Source organism: Triticum urartu, chromosome 7A, assembly GCF_056163025.1.
Source record: "Triticum urartu cultivar PI428250 chromosome 7A, HENAU_Tu73, whole genome shotgun sequence".
NCBI classification, from domain to species: Eukaryota; Viridiplantae; Streptophyta; class Magnoliopsida; order Poales; family Poaceae; genus Triticum; species Triticum urartu.
The window spans coordinates 390,755,582-390,773,292 of record NC_141879.1 but is presented as its reverse complement, the minus strand read 5'-3'; the positions used below and the strand labels follow the sequence as shown (position 1 = coordinate 390,773,292).

Below are 17,711 nucleotides of genomic sequence, written 5' to 3'. Positions count from 1 at the left end.
TCTAGGGTTTAGCCATTACGATCTCAAGGTAGATCGACTCTTGTAACCCCTATACTCATCAAATACAATCAAGCAGGGCATAGGGTTTTACCTCCATTAAGAGGGCCCGAACCTGGGTAAACATCGTGTTCCCTGTGTCCCTTGTTACCTTTGATCCTCAGACGCATAGTTCGGGACCCCTTACCCGAGATCGGCCAGTTTTGACACCGACACCCGGGTCTATTTTCCATCATATTTGTTTCCGATCTACTATTTTGCAATCTTTTTTTTCAGATCTATAAACCAAAAACCCAAAAATATTTTATATTTTATATAGTTTTATCTATCTCTATCAGATCTCACCTTTGCAAGTGACCGTGAAGGGATTGGCAACCCCTTTATCACGTTGGGTGCAAGTGTTTGATTGTTTGTGTAGGTGCATCTATTTGGGACTTGCATGTTTCTCCTACTGGATTGATACCTTGGTTCTTAACTGAGGAAAATACTTATCTCTACTATGCTGCATCACCCTCAAGGGAAAAACCAACACAAGCTTAAGAAGTAGCACTACTGTGACAGGAAGAAAGGGGTAGTTATAATAAAATAGCATCTATGTTAGTAACATGACATGATATTTTTAATTGAACCAAACCTCCAAGATCATGTCAGCGATTAAAACTGGCATTAACCAAACCATCCATACACAATGACTAAGAAGCTAAAAGGACAATCCACCATGCATCACAAAAAGTATACCCTGTTCTCACCCGGAGTGAGTTTCATTTAAGCATTCAGCTCAATGATGAACTATACCATCATATGAAAATACATGAGACAACAAAAGAAATAAAATGCGGGATCCATGTGTGTTTAGGAGCTAGGTGCAAGCAAACATTACAATACCTGCAAATAGAACCTTTTGGAGTAGCAGAATAATTTGAAACCACATTGATAAGGAGCAGCCATATAAAATCCAAATTACATCATGGTCAAGATATCAAAAGGAGGAGCTCACACGTGTTGTGACCTTGCCGAAGACCAGCCCTCCGGATTCCTACACAGCCTTGCAAGAAGCCCCCACCCCCAGTTTTGTGGGTAAGATTTCTACTCCAGTGTCTTTGTTTGAGTAACATTTTTCTGCAAAATTCGGTCCAATGCCCAAATCCAGAAGTGAGGAATAGGGAACACAAACCAAGTTATGTCTCTCAATTAGATAGTTTTCAACAGAGCTCAACACAAACAATTGAATTTTTAGTCAGTCAGTACAACGCAAAGAACTCCAAAACTATAGACAAGAGTCACCAACCAAACATTGTTCACATTTCAGAACGAACTTAGACGACTTAAGTTTGCTTGGAAGCCCCATCAAACCTTGTGAGTTGTGAGTATCTTGGCAATAAGTAACAAGTGAAACCTTGTGGTTATATACCTATTTAGAGAAGCTTATGATCTAGAAATGGAGCGTGACGTCGTGCATGTCCTCATTGAAACAAGTGACCTGCGCCCCCCTTGAGAAGATAGATGGACTGAAGAGGTGATTTGGATGGTCACCGGAGCCTGCGAAGCCACCACCAGATCTAAGAACCTTGTTGTGAGAAGACATGATGTCGAGGTGGATCTAGATGCACACAGAACAATTGTTGATGTAAATTAATTTGCGATTAAGGCCCCGCTTGGCTTCCAGGAGCGAGGGGAGCATGTGTGTGTGTGGGTGCCCGCACCTGTACAACAACAAGGGGAGCAGCTCCCATGGCCACGCCGGCCATGACCGGGAGCTCGGCTCCGACCAAAAAGTGCCCGCACTTGTACAGGAGAAAGGGGAGCAGCAACGAAAGGGGCAGAGAGAGATGAGAGGGATGGAAGAGGGATGCGAGTTCAACCTGTGCCACACGGAGAGGATGCATGCCGGCGACCATCGCGCGAGCCTTCTCCAGGCGGTGGTGACGGCGCGCGAGAGGCAGTCCGCTTGCTCCTCCCGACGACGCTTCAAGGCCCAGGACGGGGGCGGTGAGCTCGACGAGACAGAAGCATCGCAACCGAAGGCAAGGACGAGGAGGGCCAGTGGTGGTGAGTAACGGGAGGAGAGAAGGCATGGTGGCGGCGCTAGGGGCGGGAGGACGGGTGGTGGCGGCGGCATAGAGAAAAGCTAGGGTTAGGGGAACAAGGAGAGAATGGGGGAAGTGAGGAGACGAAGAGAGAGGGTGATGCGGTCAGTGCCCTATCGACACCCCTCTCCTAGGTCGACAAAAGTCAAAATTACCCTCGGTAGCCACCAGATTTTACTAGTGGTGGCATGACCCTCGCACTCATATGGACCAGCACCGATCGTGCAGAGTCACTGACAGTAGTGGACCGCCCACCTCTCGGCCCACCAGTCAGCGAGCCAAAGAAAAAAAATCAAAAGTAAAAACGAAACAACACTATTCATTGATTGTCACATCAAAGTCGATCCAACGGCCCAGATCAAGCCATCTGAAGATCCGATGGTCCGGATTAGTTTGGACACTCAATCCGATGGTTGAGAATGTTTGTGCCATGAGATGGCTCCATTTTAGCATTTTTTTTAGACAAGGCTCCATTTTAGCTCACAATATAACAATGGGATGGGATGGCGAGGGCCCATTTTCTGCACCGGGCCTCCATTTTCCCCGGTACTGCCCTGACCCACACTCCGGTGAGAAACCGCAACAGCCACACGCGAACGTTTTCGGGGAAGTGGGGTCCGGTTGTAGATGCTCTCCCCTCCCCTCCCCTCGTTTTAAAACCGCAGCCGCTCCTCCTCCCCACTTCCCCTCCTGCACCCACCCACTCCGCCGAGAAACAGCAACAGCCACAGCCACACGCCCACGCGCACACACCAGATCGTCGACAGCGATGGCAAAGGCAGCGGCAACGAGGGAGGAGATGGTCTACTTGGCGAAGCTGGCGGAGCAGGCCGAGCGGTACGAGGAGATGGTCGAGTTCATGGAGAAGGTCGTGGCGGCGGCGGGGACCGTCGAGCTCACCATCGAGGAGAGGAACCTGCTCTCAGTCGCGTACAAGAACGTCATCGGGGCGCGTCGTGCTTCCTGGCGCATCGTGTCCTCCATCGAGCAGAAGGAGGAAGGGCGTGGAGCGGCGGGGCACGCCGCCGCGGCGCGCGGGTACCGCGCACTTGTCGAGGCCGAGCTCTCCAACATCTGCGCGGGGATCCTCCGTCTCCTCGACGAACGCCTAGTCCCCGCCGCCGCCGCCGTCGACGCCAAGGTATTCTACCTGAAGATGAAGGGAGACTACCATCGCTACCTCGCGGAGTTCAAGTCGGCCGCCGAGCGCAAGGATGCCGCTGACTCCACCCTCGGTGCCTACCAGGCCGCTCAGGTATCCCCCTATCTTTAACTAGCTTTTCTCCCTTCCTCTGATGAGCGGTTTGACTTTTTTTTTTTGGATCTTGGGTGGTTCCTTGCTCTAGGACATAGCCATGAAGGAGCTGCCACCGACTCACCCCATCAGGCTGGGCCTCGCGCTCAACTTCTCCGTGTTCTACTATGAGATCCTCAACTCGCCTGATCGTGCGTGCTCGCTCGCCAAACAGGTACTTTGCTGTTACTTTCTCACCTTTTGAGCAAGTTTGCTAATTCATGAACTTTGGGCAGTTCTATAACTTGGCACAGATGAGAGTCGCAGAAGATGCTAGAACACGATTTGTTTTTCCTCTTCTCCAATGCACTCAGCCTCTTTTTTCCTATTCCCTCCGACCCATAATGGAAGACATTGTTGAGTCAAAAATCGTCTTACATTATGGGACGGAGGGAGTAGTTCTTTGCATCCGCATATACAATATTTTTCATTTTCATATGAAGTAGATTCTTGTGCAGCTTAGGGAGTGGACATATTCTAATTGTTTGCATCCGCATATATATTATTAAGTTTCATGTGAAATAGTTGTAGATTTTTGCGCTGCTTAGGCAGTAGAATGTTCTTCAGTTACAATCACTTTTGGCAATATTCAGCTGCTTTGCATATTTGGTCATTAGTTGTAGACATGCTCAGTTTTTTTTTTGCGTGGAGATACTTGTATTACTCAAACAGTAGGGTTACAATCAGATTCACAAAGTTTTTTGACCTCATCAGGTCCTGAACCTAACCAAACAACCGTGCGGCTCTAAACTCTACAATAACTTGCCATAGAATGGCTTACATTGTTTTGAGTGCGACGTATATGAGTAATACCAGTATCTGTTCAAGTAGTTTCCTTTGGATCTCCCGGATCAAGAAAGTTAGAGGAAAGCCCTGTTTGATAGCAAAGTACTATAAAAACCAAAGTATCAAAAACTACAATAATTTAGCCTGTAGGTACAAAATACCATGGTTTTAATATAACAACATTTTTTGAAGTATTCACGATACAGACTACTTGTTTGGCTACGTCACAAAACGCTGTAAAATTTCCTGGCTAGCCGTTAGCTATGCATGCATTTGAAGCTAGCTAGCCATCGTGGATCGCCTGGCTAGCCGTCACAAAACGCTGTAATATATGGATCGATTAGACTAATGATGATTAGCAGCAGCGACGGCGGCGGAGTAATTAGCAGATGACCTTTGAGCAATCTTAGGTACTTAAAAACCTTCATACCAGACATTTGCAAGGAGAGGGCACATGAATCGAACGTATAGATTTTGGCTCAAACATTCTTCTGTGTAACATAAGCACCACACACAGCTGGTCTATGAAAATCAAACAAAACATTTACCACCTAGTAAAATGTGATGAAAACATCCTTTGAATCATCATATAGACATCAAGGAAGAGAGAAAAATTCCCATGTCAGTTTTTTGCCAGTGCTGATGAAAGAAAGCAGAGTGTTCAAGTACTGCAGCCGCAGGTAATGAACAACTAACAGACCTCAGCTGAGACAATTTGTACTTGCACCCTACCTATTGCCTAAGCTCCATCCGACCCTTCTTTTTGGCTGCTCAGTTGTTTAAAAAGAGGTATGGGGTTCTTTTTTATATACAGAGAAAATACTGTGGTTTGGCAAAAGCTGCAGTATTAAAACCACAGTTTTTTAGAGGCAGCCAAACAACCCTTTGTAAATAAAACTACAGTAATAAAAACTGTAGTATTTTGAGAATACTTAGGAAATACTTTGTTATCAAACGGGGCCGAAGTCTCAAAAGGTGAAGGCCAACCCGCCCCTTCCTTTTTCTTTGCTGCTATTGCGAATCCGAGGTGCAGATCGGAATTTCGGAAGCTAGGAGGAATAGAAAAACTAGATTGCTCGGGGTTAATCTGTCAACCCTGCCTCATGTTACCTCCCAAGCCTGCGGCATTCTGGCTGGCATATCTCGGGATTGAGTTTCAGTTTCTTTGACCTACCAATTTAATTGCTTCTCAACAAGTTGACAGTCTCAAGAGTCAAGTCAGCCCGATTCTACATTGATAAGCAGATTACTCCATTGTAGAGCTAAAGATACACCTTGAGAGATTGCTGACAGTTCTAACTCAAGGGCATTATCACATTTGATTAGGTTGCGGTATGCTGTAAATATGATCGCTCCACTTGAGTCTCTGAGCACCCTATGGGTTGCCGCTGAACCCTCCGAGGGCAGATACGGTCCATTTGTATTTAACTTGATCCAACCAACATCCGGAGGTTCCCATTTTGAGTTCTATGAGCGAAGCAGCAGGATGTGCCACAGCGAGCCCAGGTGCTTCGCATTCGTCCAGAACGCCCTTCCCTTTCACTAGATCATATTCATGGTTTTGAGAGATGTTGAGGATCAAGGAAACAAAGCTGCAAAGAAACCTTCTGGATACATCAACAAGTGGTACAACCTTCCCATGCGTCTCATTTTGTACATACCCATATTCTCCAAAACAACATTAGAACCTTGAGTCTCATGGTTTTTGTCAAGTTACATAGCAGGTGGAAAATCCATTCAGGTCCTGTATTCAACTAGCGTGATACATCCGGTAAAGACCAGGAGGTCGACATGTCCTTCCACAGGGCTCTAGCCAAAGTACAGCGGCACATGGCATGAAAGGAGTCCTCGCGATCAGCTGAACATAACGGACAACCATCATTAACTTCCAAGTTCCTAGAGAGCTTAATGTCCCAAGTTGGTAGCGAATTTGAAGCAAGTTTCCTGGCAAAAACTTTGACCTTTGGTGGTGCTAATCTTGCCCAAACCCGCTTCCACATAGACCTGTCGCCGTTGGGCGAGGAGCTCAAAGAACTCTGAGCAGCGTGACTTTTCTCTTCCAATGCCATCCGGTGTGCACTCTGGACCATAAAGTTGCCAGATTTTTTGCCTACCCAAGCAATGACATCTTTAGCGTGTCGGGAGCAAGTTTTTATTTTCAAAATCTCCTCAGTGTCAAGCGGGCGAACAATATTTGTGTCCCAAGCACCATTGATGTCCATTAGCTCGAAAACCCAATGAAGTCTGCATCTTCCTTTTGGTGAAATCACTTTATGAATACTTTCATGGAATCCATCTGTCCCACCAAATTCTAACTTGTGTGCCATTTCCAATGCCCGAAACCAAGCCCTTATTCAATAATTGAAGCCCATGAGCTATGCCTTGCCATGAAGATGAATGGTTCCCTGAGAGTACGGTGTCCTCTAGTTTGCCATGGGGGTAGTATTTTACTCTCAACATACATAGGCTGTCCGGGAATGCAAGTAGCCGCCATGTCTGTCTAGCAACGAAGTAGCGAGGATAGTTCGGTTGGACTTTGCGGATGCTGGAGTGAGTTTTTTACTTAACGGGAGGAGTCCGTAAAGAGAGATCTGAAGGATTGTAGTATCACCAAAGAACTAGCCGTGCATAGGGGTGTGTGGAAGCTTGCTATCCATGTGCCAGAACCATGAGTTGGTTGCGAGATCTTATGGGTTTCAGCTCTAGCCTACCCCAACTTGTTTGGGACTAAAGGCTTTGTTGTTGTTGGAGCGAATTTTTGAGAAAGAGCTTGATTAAATAGATAGAAATCTCGGAAAGAGCCTTTCTTTTCCCCTTCTCAGAGCCCCACCAATAGTTCCTAGCCATCTGGTTTAGATCATCACATATGCCTAGCGGGAGCTTAAAGACACTCATGATGAATGTGCATATGGACTGAGCTAAATATCACCAAAGAACTATCCATGGACAGGGCCGCGTGGAAGCTTGTTATCCATGTGCCAGAACCATGAGTTGGTTGCGAGACCTTATGGGTTTCAGCTCAAGCCTACCCCAACTTGTTTGGACTGAAGGCTTTGTTGTTGTCGTTGTCTCAGAAATAGCCTTTCTTTTCCCCTTCTCAGAGCCCCACCAATAGTTCCTAACCATCTGGTTTGCATCATCACATAGGCCTGGCGGGAGCTTAAAGACACTCATGATGAATGCGCATATGGGCTGCGCTATAGATTTTATAAAAACCTCCTTACCACCTTGTGACAGGCAGCCCCATAATAGTATCTCTTGGTCAACTTTTCTTTAAAGTTTTGAAACTTGCCTCTCACCATACGTCCATTAGTAGTGGGTAAGCCAAGGTATCGTTCTTCAAAATCAATTGTCTCTGTCCCTAGGGTATCATGGATATCAATAAGCATAATTGAGCACTTAATGTTATTCATTAGCTTACTTGTGGCCAAAGCATACTTGTTCAAAATATTTTTAACTGGGACTGCTTGCTCATGTTTAGCCTCAAAGAATAGTAAGGTGCCGTCTGCAAATAATAGGTGCGATATGCCTGATGCTCATCGACACACCTTCACCGGGGTTACATTTGATATTCCTTCCTCAACTAGAGAAGAAAGACCATCAAGAGAAACAAATAGGGGACACGTTCTTCAGTGATAGTTTACTAGTTGTAGTTGTGACCCATGGCATGCCGGCTCAAATTGCCTCATGCGTCAAAAGGTGACTATTAGCATTATTTTACCTCGGTGGCCCCTTTTGAAACTTAAAACACTTTAGTCAGGCCATTCGTTTTGGCGTTTTTAAGAGGATGTCACGTCATATGTGGTTGGCGCATCTGGTGGATGTTGTCATCTTTTTTGTTTGTCGGAGTAGAGTTGGCACTACAATATGGTATAATAAACTACCCTGTCCACTTATTTCGCAACCATATATTAGCTTAGATTGTAAGGTGTTTGATACGGGCAAACCCTATGGTGGCCCAATCTTCACAAATTGGAGGTGGATTTAAGGAAGAACACAAAGAACACAGAGGGAATCAAGAGGAAACAAATCAACTCTCATAGATGCAATAAAAGATATACAGAGATAGATCCTTGACCCAAATCATCTACAAGAGAGAGATGGAACAAGATAGGGTTCTTCCCCATGTCCTACGACAAGGAGGGCTTGAATTCCACATGGGAAAGTTTCTCCATGGATGGAGGTCTAATGCTCAAAGGGCCTACACCCTTAGGTGGCCTTGAACTCCTTGGAGTCTTCACCCTTAGGTGGCCTTGTACTCTAACTTCTCCCTCAAGAGGAATCCCGTAAGGTGAGATACATGAGCTAAGCTCTATGATTTCAGTTCTATCTTAGCTAACCCTGAAATGGAGGAGTGCGAGGGGTATATATAGGTCCAAGGCATGAACGAGTAAGTGAGGGGCAAAAAGGGGAGATACAAGGGCCATGCACAAACTCTGCTCGCATGCAGCACTATCGGGCTGTCTGGTTAGGGGGTCGGACAGTCCGGTGGCAACAAAAGGTTTCAACCTTCGCGCAGACGGTTACCTGATTGTCTGGTTGTTCGGCTTGCACCCCTTCTTCCATTGCCCCATCTTCCCTTGCTGCTTCCAGGGTTCCCTCACGGGTAGGGGTACTCTTGTGCTTGCACTCGTCTCGTGTGATGCTCCGCTCAAACCTATGCATGCACGAGGGAGGAGGGTCAAGTAGTGTACCATCCATGAGATTGTCAAGTAAACACACATATAGGAGACTCGTGTGATGCTCCGCTCAAACCTATGCATGCACAAGGGAGGAGGGTCAAGTAGTGTACCATCCATGAGATTGTCAAGTAAACACGCATATAGGTGAAGATTCACCTTTACATGTATGAATTAGATGTTGCGTGTCTCTTGACGATGGGACACTTGACATGGTGATGTCCATGGGATCTCTGCATCACCCCCTTGGAAGATCCGTCATCGGATCAAGGTCATCATCACCATGGGAAAGACATCGCATCGTCATGTGGTATTGGACGCTCACCATGTACTTGAGACCTACACATGCACCAAAAAATCGAAGAATTTGTGTGCATGGTACACAAATGCATCATCCATTGTGATGCATCTCTTCTCTTGCACACCACTGTTAACACAAAATATGGACAACGATAAATGGTGTACGCATGGTATAGGTCATAGCAAGTGGCAACAATCATAAGTGAGAACGCTGGATACTGACCCCTTTCCCCTCGCCGCTCGTCACTCCCGTGGGCAGCGGCTGGGCGAAACACTAGCTCCAGCCACCTCCCCCCCTCTCTACATCGTCGGAGGGTGCTACCCTTGTCGATGAGTTCGATGGTGGCCCTTGTCTTTGCACCTTCTTGATGCAGAGGTACTTGACTTATTGTGCTTGTTGGCTGAGTCGCCATGGCCACCAACATCCTTATTGCTTGTGTGGCACTCTCCGCTAGAGTGGTGGCGATGAAGTTTTTGAGGCTTTGCCGCATGTCCATCGATGTTTGCTCCACACTCCCTATACATCATGGCACTAGGGCAAATAGTAAGTGGCTAAAGGAATGGACAATATCAAGCTACCTTCTCTACTCTACATTCTCTACTCCTTGGATGAAAAGGATCAAAGATTGTCCAATGTGAACCAATAGAACAAAATTGTGTTGATACGTGTTCCCAATGCACACCTACCAGCTCCCAACAAGGCCTCGATAAGGTTAGCGGACCAAATGAATGATTGGGCAAGATCCAAACGAACTCAGAGTATGCAAGTTGATCTCAAATGTAGAGGAAGGAAACAATAGAACACACACACACAAAGATAATGGGGCTTGTGCAACCAAAGGAATGAGAATACAAGATTTTGCCTAACGAAGACTAATCTCGTGTTGCACAAACACAAGGAGAGACGTTAGCTTGATTGCACGTAAAGGGCAAATGTTTTGTCACTTGGCACCATTTTATTGATTCACATATTTGACGACTATATGATGTATACTTGCACATGTATCTCTTAGCTCTTTCTCTTTTGCTTATAAGCTTTTGATCTTTCTTCTTTTCCCCTTTTTTGGACCTTTTTCTCCCTTTGCCTTCCGCTTGTGCCAAATCAAAGATACAAGACTATCGGTGACGAGATTTAACTAACATGTGCACAAGATACCAAAGTGATGTGCAAAGTAGATATGAAATCTCACTAAGCGATGCTTGATGTCACTATGGTGATCAAGTGTATGATGCCCGACAATACTCAAAGAGCTAGTCTCAATAGGACAAGGTATTCACAAAGAACGGTAGGGCTCACACGGGTAATGTCAAGGGAAGGCAAAGTGTTTGATAGAATGGAGATACCTTCGTCAACACAACAACTTCATTGAAATCGAAGGGGACCGGCCTTGCTTCTGGTTGTGGGTTCAAAGGATGAAGTTGTACCTTCGTCGAAGTTGATGGGACCGACTTTGCTTCCAGTTGTGGTTTTGAAGGATGAAGTTGTTGTCGTCGATGATGAAGTTCTTGGCGACGATCTTGGTGGTTGTCAATGTAGACGGTACCCAATGGTCACTCGAATGTTACTTGGGTGATGAAGCAAAGACTCGAGTGTGATGGTTCGTGGAGGTGTTCCGGTTTTGATGTAGTTCCTCCAAATTTGTCTTGGCCAAATGATGTGGAAACCTAGGTGATGGCCTTGGAAACACTGATAACTTCAAAATGAGCCAAAAAAGTCAAATTGGAGTTCCGGTGTGGAAGTTATGGCAACAACGGTAAAACAGTCCGGTCCTTGACCTATTTTTTTATGCGACCGGACAAGTGGTCTGACCAGACTGTGGTTCTAATCTACCAGACAATCTGGTGGTGCCTTAGAAGGCATAATTTTGACTTTCGAAGGTGGGAAATTGTGATTTCATGGTAAAAAAATGAAGGGGGGAAAGAACACAAAAAGGCCAGGGAACGCAAAGGAAGGCAGATCAACTAATTTTGCATGAGATCCATGGCAATCTCAAGAAATCCAACAAATCACAAATTTTTTGGGTATGGCTCTTTTGTTTGGATTTTCGAAATTGGACAAGAACAAAACAAAATAAGAGGGGCGAGGGCTCCAAATCATAGCAACATTGCTCATACCAAACGATACGAGGCAAACCCTATGGTGGCCCAATCTTAACGAATTGGAGGTGGATTTGAGGAAAAACACGAAGAACACGGAGGGGATCAAGAGGAAACACAATGGAAAAACTCAAATCCCTTCCCTCTTGCCCGACCGTGGGCAAAAAGGCCCCCGGCCGGCCCTCTCGCGCCCTCCTTCTAGCAGCGCCATAACACATAGATGCAATAAAAGATACACACAACTATATTCTTGATCCAAATCATCCACAAGAGAGATGGAACAAGACAGAGTTCTTCCCCATGTCCTAAGACAAGGAGGGCTTGAATTCCACATGGGGAATCTTCTCCACGGATAGAGGCGTTGTGCTCAAAGAGCCTACACCCTTAGGTGGCCTTGAACTCCTTGGAGTCTTGACCCTTCCTCCCTCAAGAGGAATCCCACAAGGGGAGATACATGAGCTAAGCTCTATGATTCGAGTTCTATCTTAGCTAACCCTAGAATTCTATCTTAGCTAACCCTAGAATGGAGGAGGGGAAGAGGTATATATGGGTCCAAGGCATGAAGAGGTAAGTTGGGCAAAAAGGAAAAGATACAAGGGCCATGCCCAAACTTTGCTCGCAGGCAACAGAAGGTTTCGGTCTTCGCGTAGACGCCGGCTGAACTGTCCGGTCGTGATGTCAACTATCCGGTAGTGCAAATTTTCACCCATTCTTCCGTTGCTCCGTCGCCGCTTCCACGCTTCACTCATGGGCAGGAGTACTCTTGTGCTTGCACTCTTCGTCATGTGTGGTGCTTGGCTCAAACCTATGCATGCACGAAGGCAGAGTCAAGTAGTATTGAATGGTTCACTCAGGATGGCAATCTGAGCCAGCACATCCGGGATGGCAATTTTCACCTTATCTGTTGATTTGCGATTCCCTTCCGTCAGCATGGCAATTTCACCATTTTCTTTTTTGTAGACTGACAATTCTTCATGCTTCGATCATGGCAAATACCTGAAAACGCACTGCAACTACTCTGCTGCGGCATGGCATTTTTTGGACTATCTTTTTGTACAACACGACATTTTTTACTCTAGAACATGGCAAATATTTACACAACAACATGACAAATTTATGTGCTTTCGCATGAATTCTGTAGCATTCGTTTGGAGTGTTTTTCTTAGCGAACAAAAATTCGTTCTTACCTACCTGGCTGGAGAAAGGATAGTTCGCTCGGTTGGCCTACATGAGGGAATGTCAGTGTTATTCACGTCCTTAAAAATAAATATACGAAAATCCAAAAGTTAAAGGAAAAATGCAAAAAAGGTGACTACCACGCAATCTAGTTCACTTTTTATACTATAAGCAGTCCAAAATTTCTTTCCTTTCTTTAATATTTCTTTATTTTATATTGGATTGTCTTTAAAGAGTTGATGTGTGCACACAAAAAAAAACTAGTAAAGGGGTTGAAGGAGAAGATCGTAGGTAAAAAAGCAAAACAATGATGTGCTTTTATTTCATGACATATGAGATATTGTTTACTTTTTATAATATAGGGTACAATGTAAGAGAAGAGAAAATGAAAACGAAGTGGAGAGAAGAGAAAAGGAAAACTGTAAGAGAAGAGTACTTTTATTGCATGAGATATAGTTTACATTTTATACTATACGTAGTCTGCAAGAGAGAAAAGAAAATGCAGTGGGGAGAAGAGGAAAAAGAAAAACTCTTAAGAGAAGAGAAAACGAAAACGTGGAGACAAGAGAAAAGGAAAAACTGTAAGAGGAGAGAAACAGAAAAAGGTAGTGTTGGGGATTCAAACCTGTCGTGCCACTATATATTAAGTTACTAACCCAACCCACTACTGAGGTACCAACTGCTCTTGTTACCGCCGTGCTATTCTTCTGCACACACCCCAGCGAGTTGACGACATCTGCAAGCGCGAGTTGACGGGGCGTGGCTTTAAAAACATAAATGCGGATGGCGTCACATCCTCTTAAAAGGCGAGGGACCACCAAAGTACTGTTCCAAAAGGTGCCATTTTGGGGAAAACGATATCCACATGCTTGATTGCTGTCATGACATGAACTGCTTGATTCAGATAAATAAGTAGTGCAGTAGCATAATGCTCATCTGTCTGGACTGGCCACTTGTTAAGCCTGTAGACAATAAATCTGTAGTTTTTTTCATGCATCTTATTCTCTCAAGTCAACTCCACAAGGCACATTTTACTAAGGTGATGAATCTAATGATGCACGTATTTTTCTTCCAAGTCTGTTATGTCATAAATTGATACCCTTCAGGTTCGGTTTGCTTAGTCCTGTAAAAGCTTTTCTGCAAATTTTTAACACATGTTTTCTTTTTGGCATGTGATCACACTCTCTAATATTTATAGGCCTTCGATGAAGCCATCGCTGAGCTGGATTCCCTCGGAGAAGATTCCTACAAGGACAGCACCCTGATCATGCAACTTCTCCGTGACAATCTCACTTTGTGGACCTCTGATATGCAGGTAGTGTACTCACCAGTAACAAGGAAAAATGTTTACATAGCAGTAGACATTTTTTTAAATAATGCTCAATAATTTATGTCAGCAGGATGACGCTGGCGATGAAATGAGGGATTCAAGCAAGCCTGAGGATGAGCAGTAGTGAAGGGTCCTAGCTACTGCCCTCTTTCTCTCTTAACCTTCGGGTAGTTATGATGCTTGTACAAGGACCATTTTGGTGTGTCCTTTGTTGCTGGGTCTTTTATCTACCCTTTCTTTCGTTATATTGTTATACATCGCCGTCCTCGTGCATTATTTTACTTTACAACTTGAATCCTGCTCGTGTATGCACGGCTTCCTTAAGATTTGAACCAGAGGGTTGTCAACTCTTGCTCCCTAAAATCAAACAGCTATGCATGTTCGGTGTTTAACAAAATTTCTTTCGCGCTAGGTTGTAGTTTGAATTGGCTGTGCAAATTAAATCATCATAAAAAAAGAGGCCACCCAGGACTAGCCCATGGCGGCATTTAAAAAAAATTATACTAGGAAATTTGCCTGTGTTGCAACGGGAACATTTCTTTAAAAAAGAGGAAAGACCGTGGCCTCTGCATGTGTGTTGCAACGGGAACATTTTTTTTAAAAGAGGAAAGACCTTAACCTCTGCATCAGAACAATGCATGTGGCCATTTTATTAAAAGTCTAGCAAACCAAGGTCCATAGCAGTACAGCTTGTAGAAAGAGCACAAAAAGCCACAATCGGCAATGAACAGGATAAGACGATAAAACATCTATCCTATTAGTGGACCGTCGTCCAAATCGGTTGTATATAGCCCGTGCTACCGTCTTCCATCGGTTGCACCCAGTAACCAAAAGCTCACTGGAGTCTGTATGAGTGAGTAACGACCATGTACTGATCCAAGTGGATGCTCTGCAGATAACCTACAAGAAATTTAAAAGATTATGTCTATGAAAGACCATATCATTCATGCAATTCCATATAGCCCAAAGAAATGCACATATTCCTATTCAAATATGTCCCGCAGTAGCTGGTTTCACTCCAGTAAGTCATGTCCCAAATAACATGTCGATGCTAACTGGAGGCTTATATTGAAAGGCTATATGAATCGTACGCCAAAGAAGCTCAGCGAGAGGGCAATCGATGAAAAGATGTTGTATCATTTCATCATTATCATAGAAACAACAACATGAACTGCCTACCCAACTGTGCTTAAGCAGATTATCTTTGGTAAGTATCACTTGCTTGTGAAGGAACCACATGAATATCTTGATTCTCAACAGAACTTTAATTTTTCAAATATGAATTGATCTCGAGATTGGGCCAGAATCAATCAGATCCAAGTACATAGATTTTACCGTGAAAACCCCGATCCTAGTTAATTTCCGGTGAAACAAGTGAGGATGATTAGAAAGATGAACATCCATCAGTCTTCGCACAAGATGCAACCAGGAGTTCCACCGCCCCCCACTAGGGATCTTCTGAACTGGATGTTCAAGGGGGATGATTGTAATACTGTAGTAATGTAAACCTCCTTACATTGTACAATATTATACTGAGTGGTATATTGCAAGGCCAAAGGCGCCTCCCCTAACCATGTATCTTCCCAAAATCTGGTTGTAGTACCATTTCCAACCAAAAATTCCGTTCTGTGAGAAAGGCATCCTTTGTTCGTATTAGCCCCTTCCAGAATGACGAGTCATTAGGTCTCATGGTAACCTGGGCCAGAGACTTTGATAGTAGATATTTGTTACGTAGGATTCGTGCCCACATACCGTCGGTCTCAACCGATAACCTAAATAGCCATTTACTTAATAAGCACTTGTTTTTGATCTCCGAGTTCTCAATCCCAAGCCCCCCTTGGTCTTTGGGTCTGTAGATAATATCCCATCTAGTAAGTTTGTATTTCGTCTTTACTTCATCGCTTTTCCAGAAGAAACGGGATGTGTAAAAATCTAACCTTTTTCGCACCTCTATAGGTACTTCAAAGAAAGATAATAGGAACATCACATACTAGTTAGTACTGAGTTTATTAACACCAGCCGACCTCCATAAGTCATAAGCTTGCCCTTCCAGCAGTTTAGCTTCTTTTCAAATCGATCCTTAATACATTTTCATTCTTTATATGTCAGATTCTAAGGTAGCTTCACAACCGAACAATTGTCTATGCACATCTTGTTCCTCTTTGACTCTTCTAAAACAGAACAATTCGCTCTTATTAAAATTTATTTTTAACCCCGACAATTGTTCAAAAATACAAAGTACTAACTTCATATTTCTAGCCTTTGCGATATCATGTTCCATGAATATTATAGTGTCATCTACGCATTGTAGTATGGAGACCCCCCCCATCAACAAGACGAGGGACTAGTCCTCCTACTTGGCCATTCTCCTTGGCCCTATCAATAAGTACTGCTAACATATCTGCCACTATGTTGAACAGTATAGGGACATCGTGTCCCCTTGTCTTAAGCCCTTATGAGTCTGAAAATAATGACCCGTGTCACCATTCACTTTAATCCCCACGCTACCCTTTTGAATAAAGGAATCCACCTGTTTCCTCCAGGTTTCATTGAATCCCTTCATGCGCATTACCTGTTGGAGGAAGGGCCATTTGACCTTATCGTACGCTTTCTCAAAATCCACCTTGAAGATCACCCAACTAGTTTCTTCGAATGGATTTCATGTAGAGTTTTGTGTAAGACAACAACCTCTTCAAGGATATGTCTTCCTGGCATGAATGATGTCTGACTCGGTTGTACCACCGAATGGGAAATTTGTGTTAATCTATTCGTGCCTAATTTTGTAAAGATTTTGAAACTCACATTTACAAGACATATAGGCCTAAACTGCTCAATACGCACTGCCTCCACCTTCTTTGGTAACAACCTTATTGTTCCAAAGTTAAGGTGGAAAAGCTGTAGGTGGCCATTAAAGAATTCATGGAACATCAGAATGACGTCACCCTTTATGATGTGCCAGCATTTCTTGTAGAATTCTGTCGGGAATCCATCTGGTCGAGGTGCCTTATTATGTTTCATCTGTGATACTGCTTCAAACACTCTTTTTCTATAAATGGCGCAAACGAAATCTCATTTTCGTCTTTCCTGAGTTGGGGAATATCCCCGACCGTGAGCTCGTCAAGGGACACGAAACTGTCCTCAAGTGGCCCGAAAAGTTGTTGTAGTAATTTGAGATGTACATCTTGAGATTATTGTGTCCCACCACTATACCTTCATCCTGTTTGAGTTGGATGATTTTCTTTTTTCTATGTTTGCCATTCTCAATCGTATGGAAGAACTGAGTATTGTCATCCCCTTGGACGACTCTTAGAACCTTAGCCCGTAGTGCCCATTTCATTTCTTCTTCTCTAAGAAGTTTCTGCTCAGCCTCAGTTTTAGTGGCTTGTTCAGTCGTGCATAACACATTAGATTCCGCTTTCAGATCTAACGCTTCGATTATACAAATAAGTCTTTCTTTTTCTTGTTTATATATTCCGCTTTCATTTGTGGTCCAACCCCTCAGAAATTGTCTCAAATGCCTAAAGTTATTTTGCCACCTTTCGATACTCGAGCGCCCACTGCAATCCTTAGCCCATTCCGTAGCAACAATATCTAGGAATCCCTCTTTCTCAAACAAACTTAGTTCAAAAGAGGAGGTGTACTTGTTACCCCTATGAGTCACTTCTCCTGAGTAGACCAGTAAAGGGGTGTGATTAGAGATAGCTCTTTGTAATGCCTGCACCGTTACAAGGGGGAATTTTTGTTCCCAATCAACACTGGTGAGCACCCTGTCTAACTTTTCATATGTGGAATTCGGTAAAGCTTCACCCAAGTGAACTATTGATGCCCACTACACAACTTATTCTTGTAGACTCATGTTGGGTCTCCAAGCATAGTGATTTGTAGGACAATAGCAATTTTCCCTCAAGTGGATGACCTAAGATTTATCAATCCGTGGGAGGCGTAGGATGAAGATGGTCTCTCTC

General features: G+C 44.2%; 1 protein-coding gene and 1 long non-coding RNA gene across 3 annotated transcripts; one reads left to right on the top strand and one right to left on the bottom strand.

The window, feature by feature from the left end:
• Positions 1–737: 737 nt before the first annotated feature.
• LOC125524086 (uncharacterized) lies at positions 738–1,591 on the bottom strand. The gene is made up of 2 exons (XR_007290540.2): positions 1,409–1,591; positions 738–1,116 (listed from the first exon to the last, which is right to left on the bottom strand). It is a non-coding gene; the product is annotated as an uncharacterized LOC125524086 (long non-coding RNA).
• Positions 1,592–2,755: 1,164 nt separating this feature from the next.
• LOC125520486 (14-3-3-like protein GF14-A) lies at positions 2,756–14,093 on the top strand. 2 transcript variants are annotated; one of them, XM_048685432.2, is made up of 4 exons: positions 2,756–3,339; positions 3,431–3,553; positions 13,615–13,731; positions 13,814–14,093. In XM_048685432.2, the coding sequence occupies exons 1-4, from the start codon at positions 2,854–2,856 to the stop codon at positions 13,868–13,870; spliced, it is 783 nt and encodes a 260-aa protein (XP_048541389.1). In that variant the 5' UTR covers positions 2,756–2,853; the 3' UTR covers positions 13,871–14,093. The 2 variants fall into 2 exon arrangements, with proteins under 2 accessions (XP_048541389.1, XP_048541390.1); XM_048685433.2 differs by having other exon boundaries at positions 2,757–3,339; positions 13,817–14,093.
• The last annotated feature ends 3,618 nt before the right edge of the window (positions 14,094–17,711 follow it).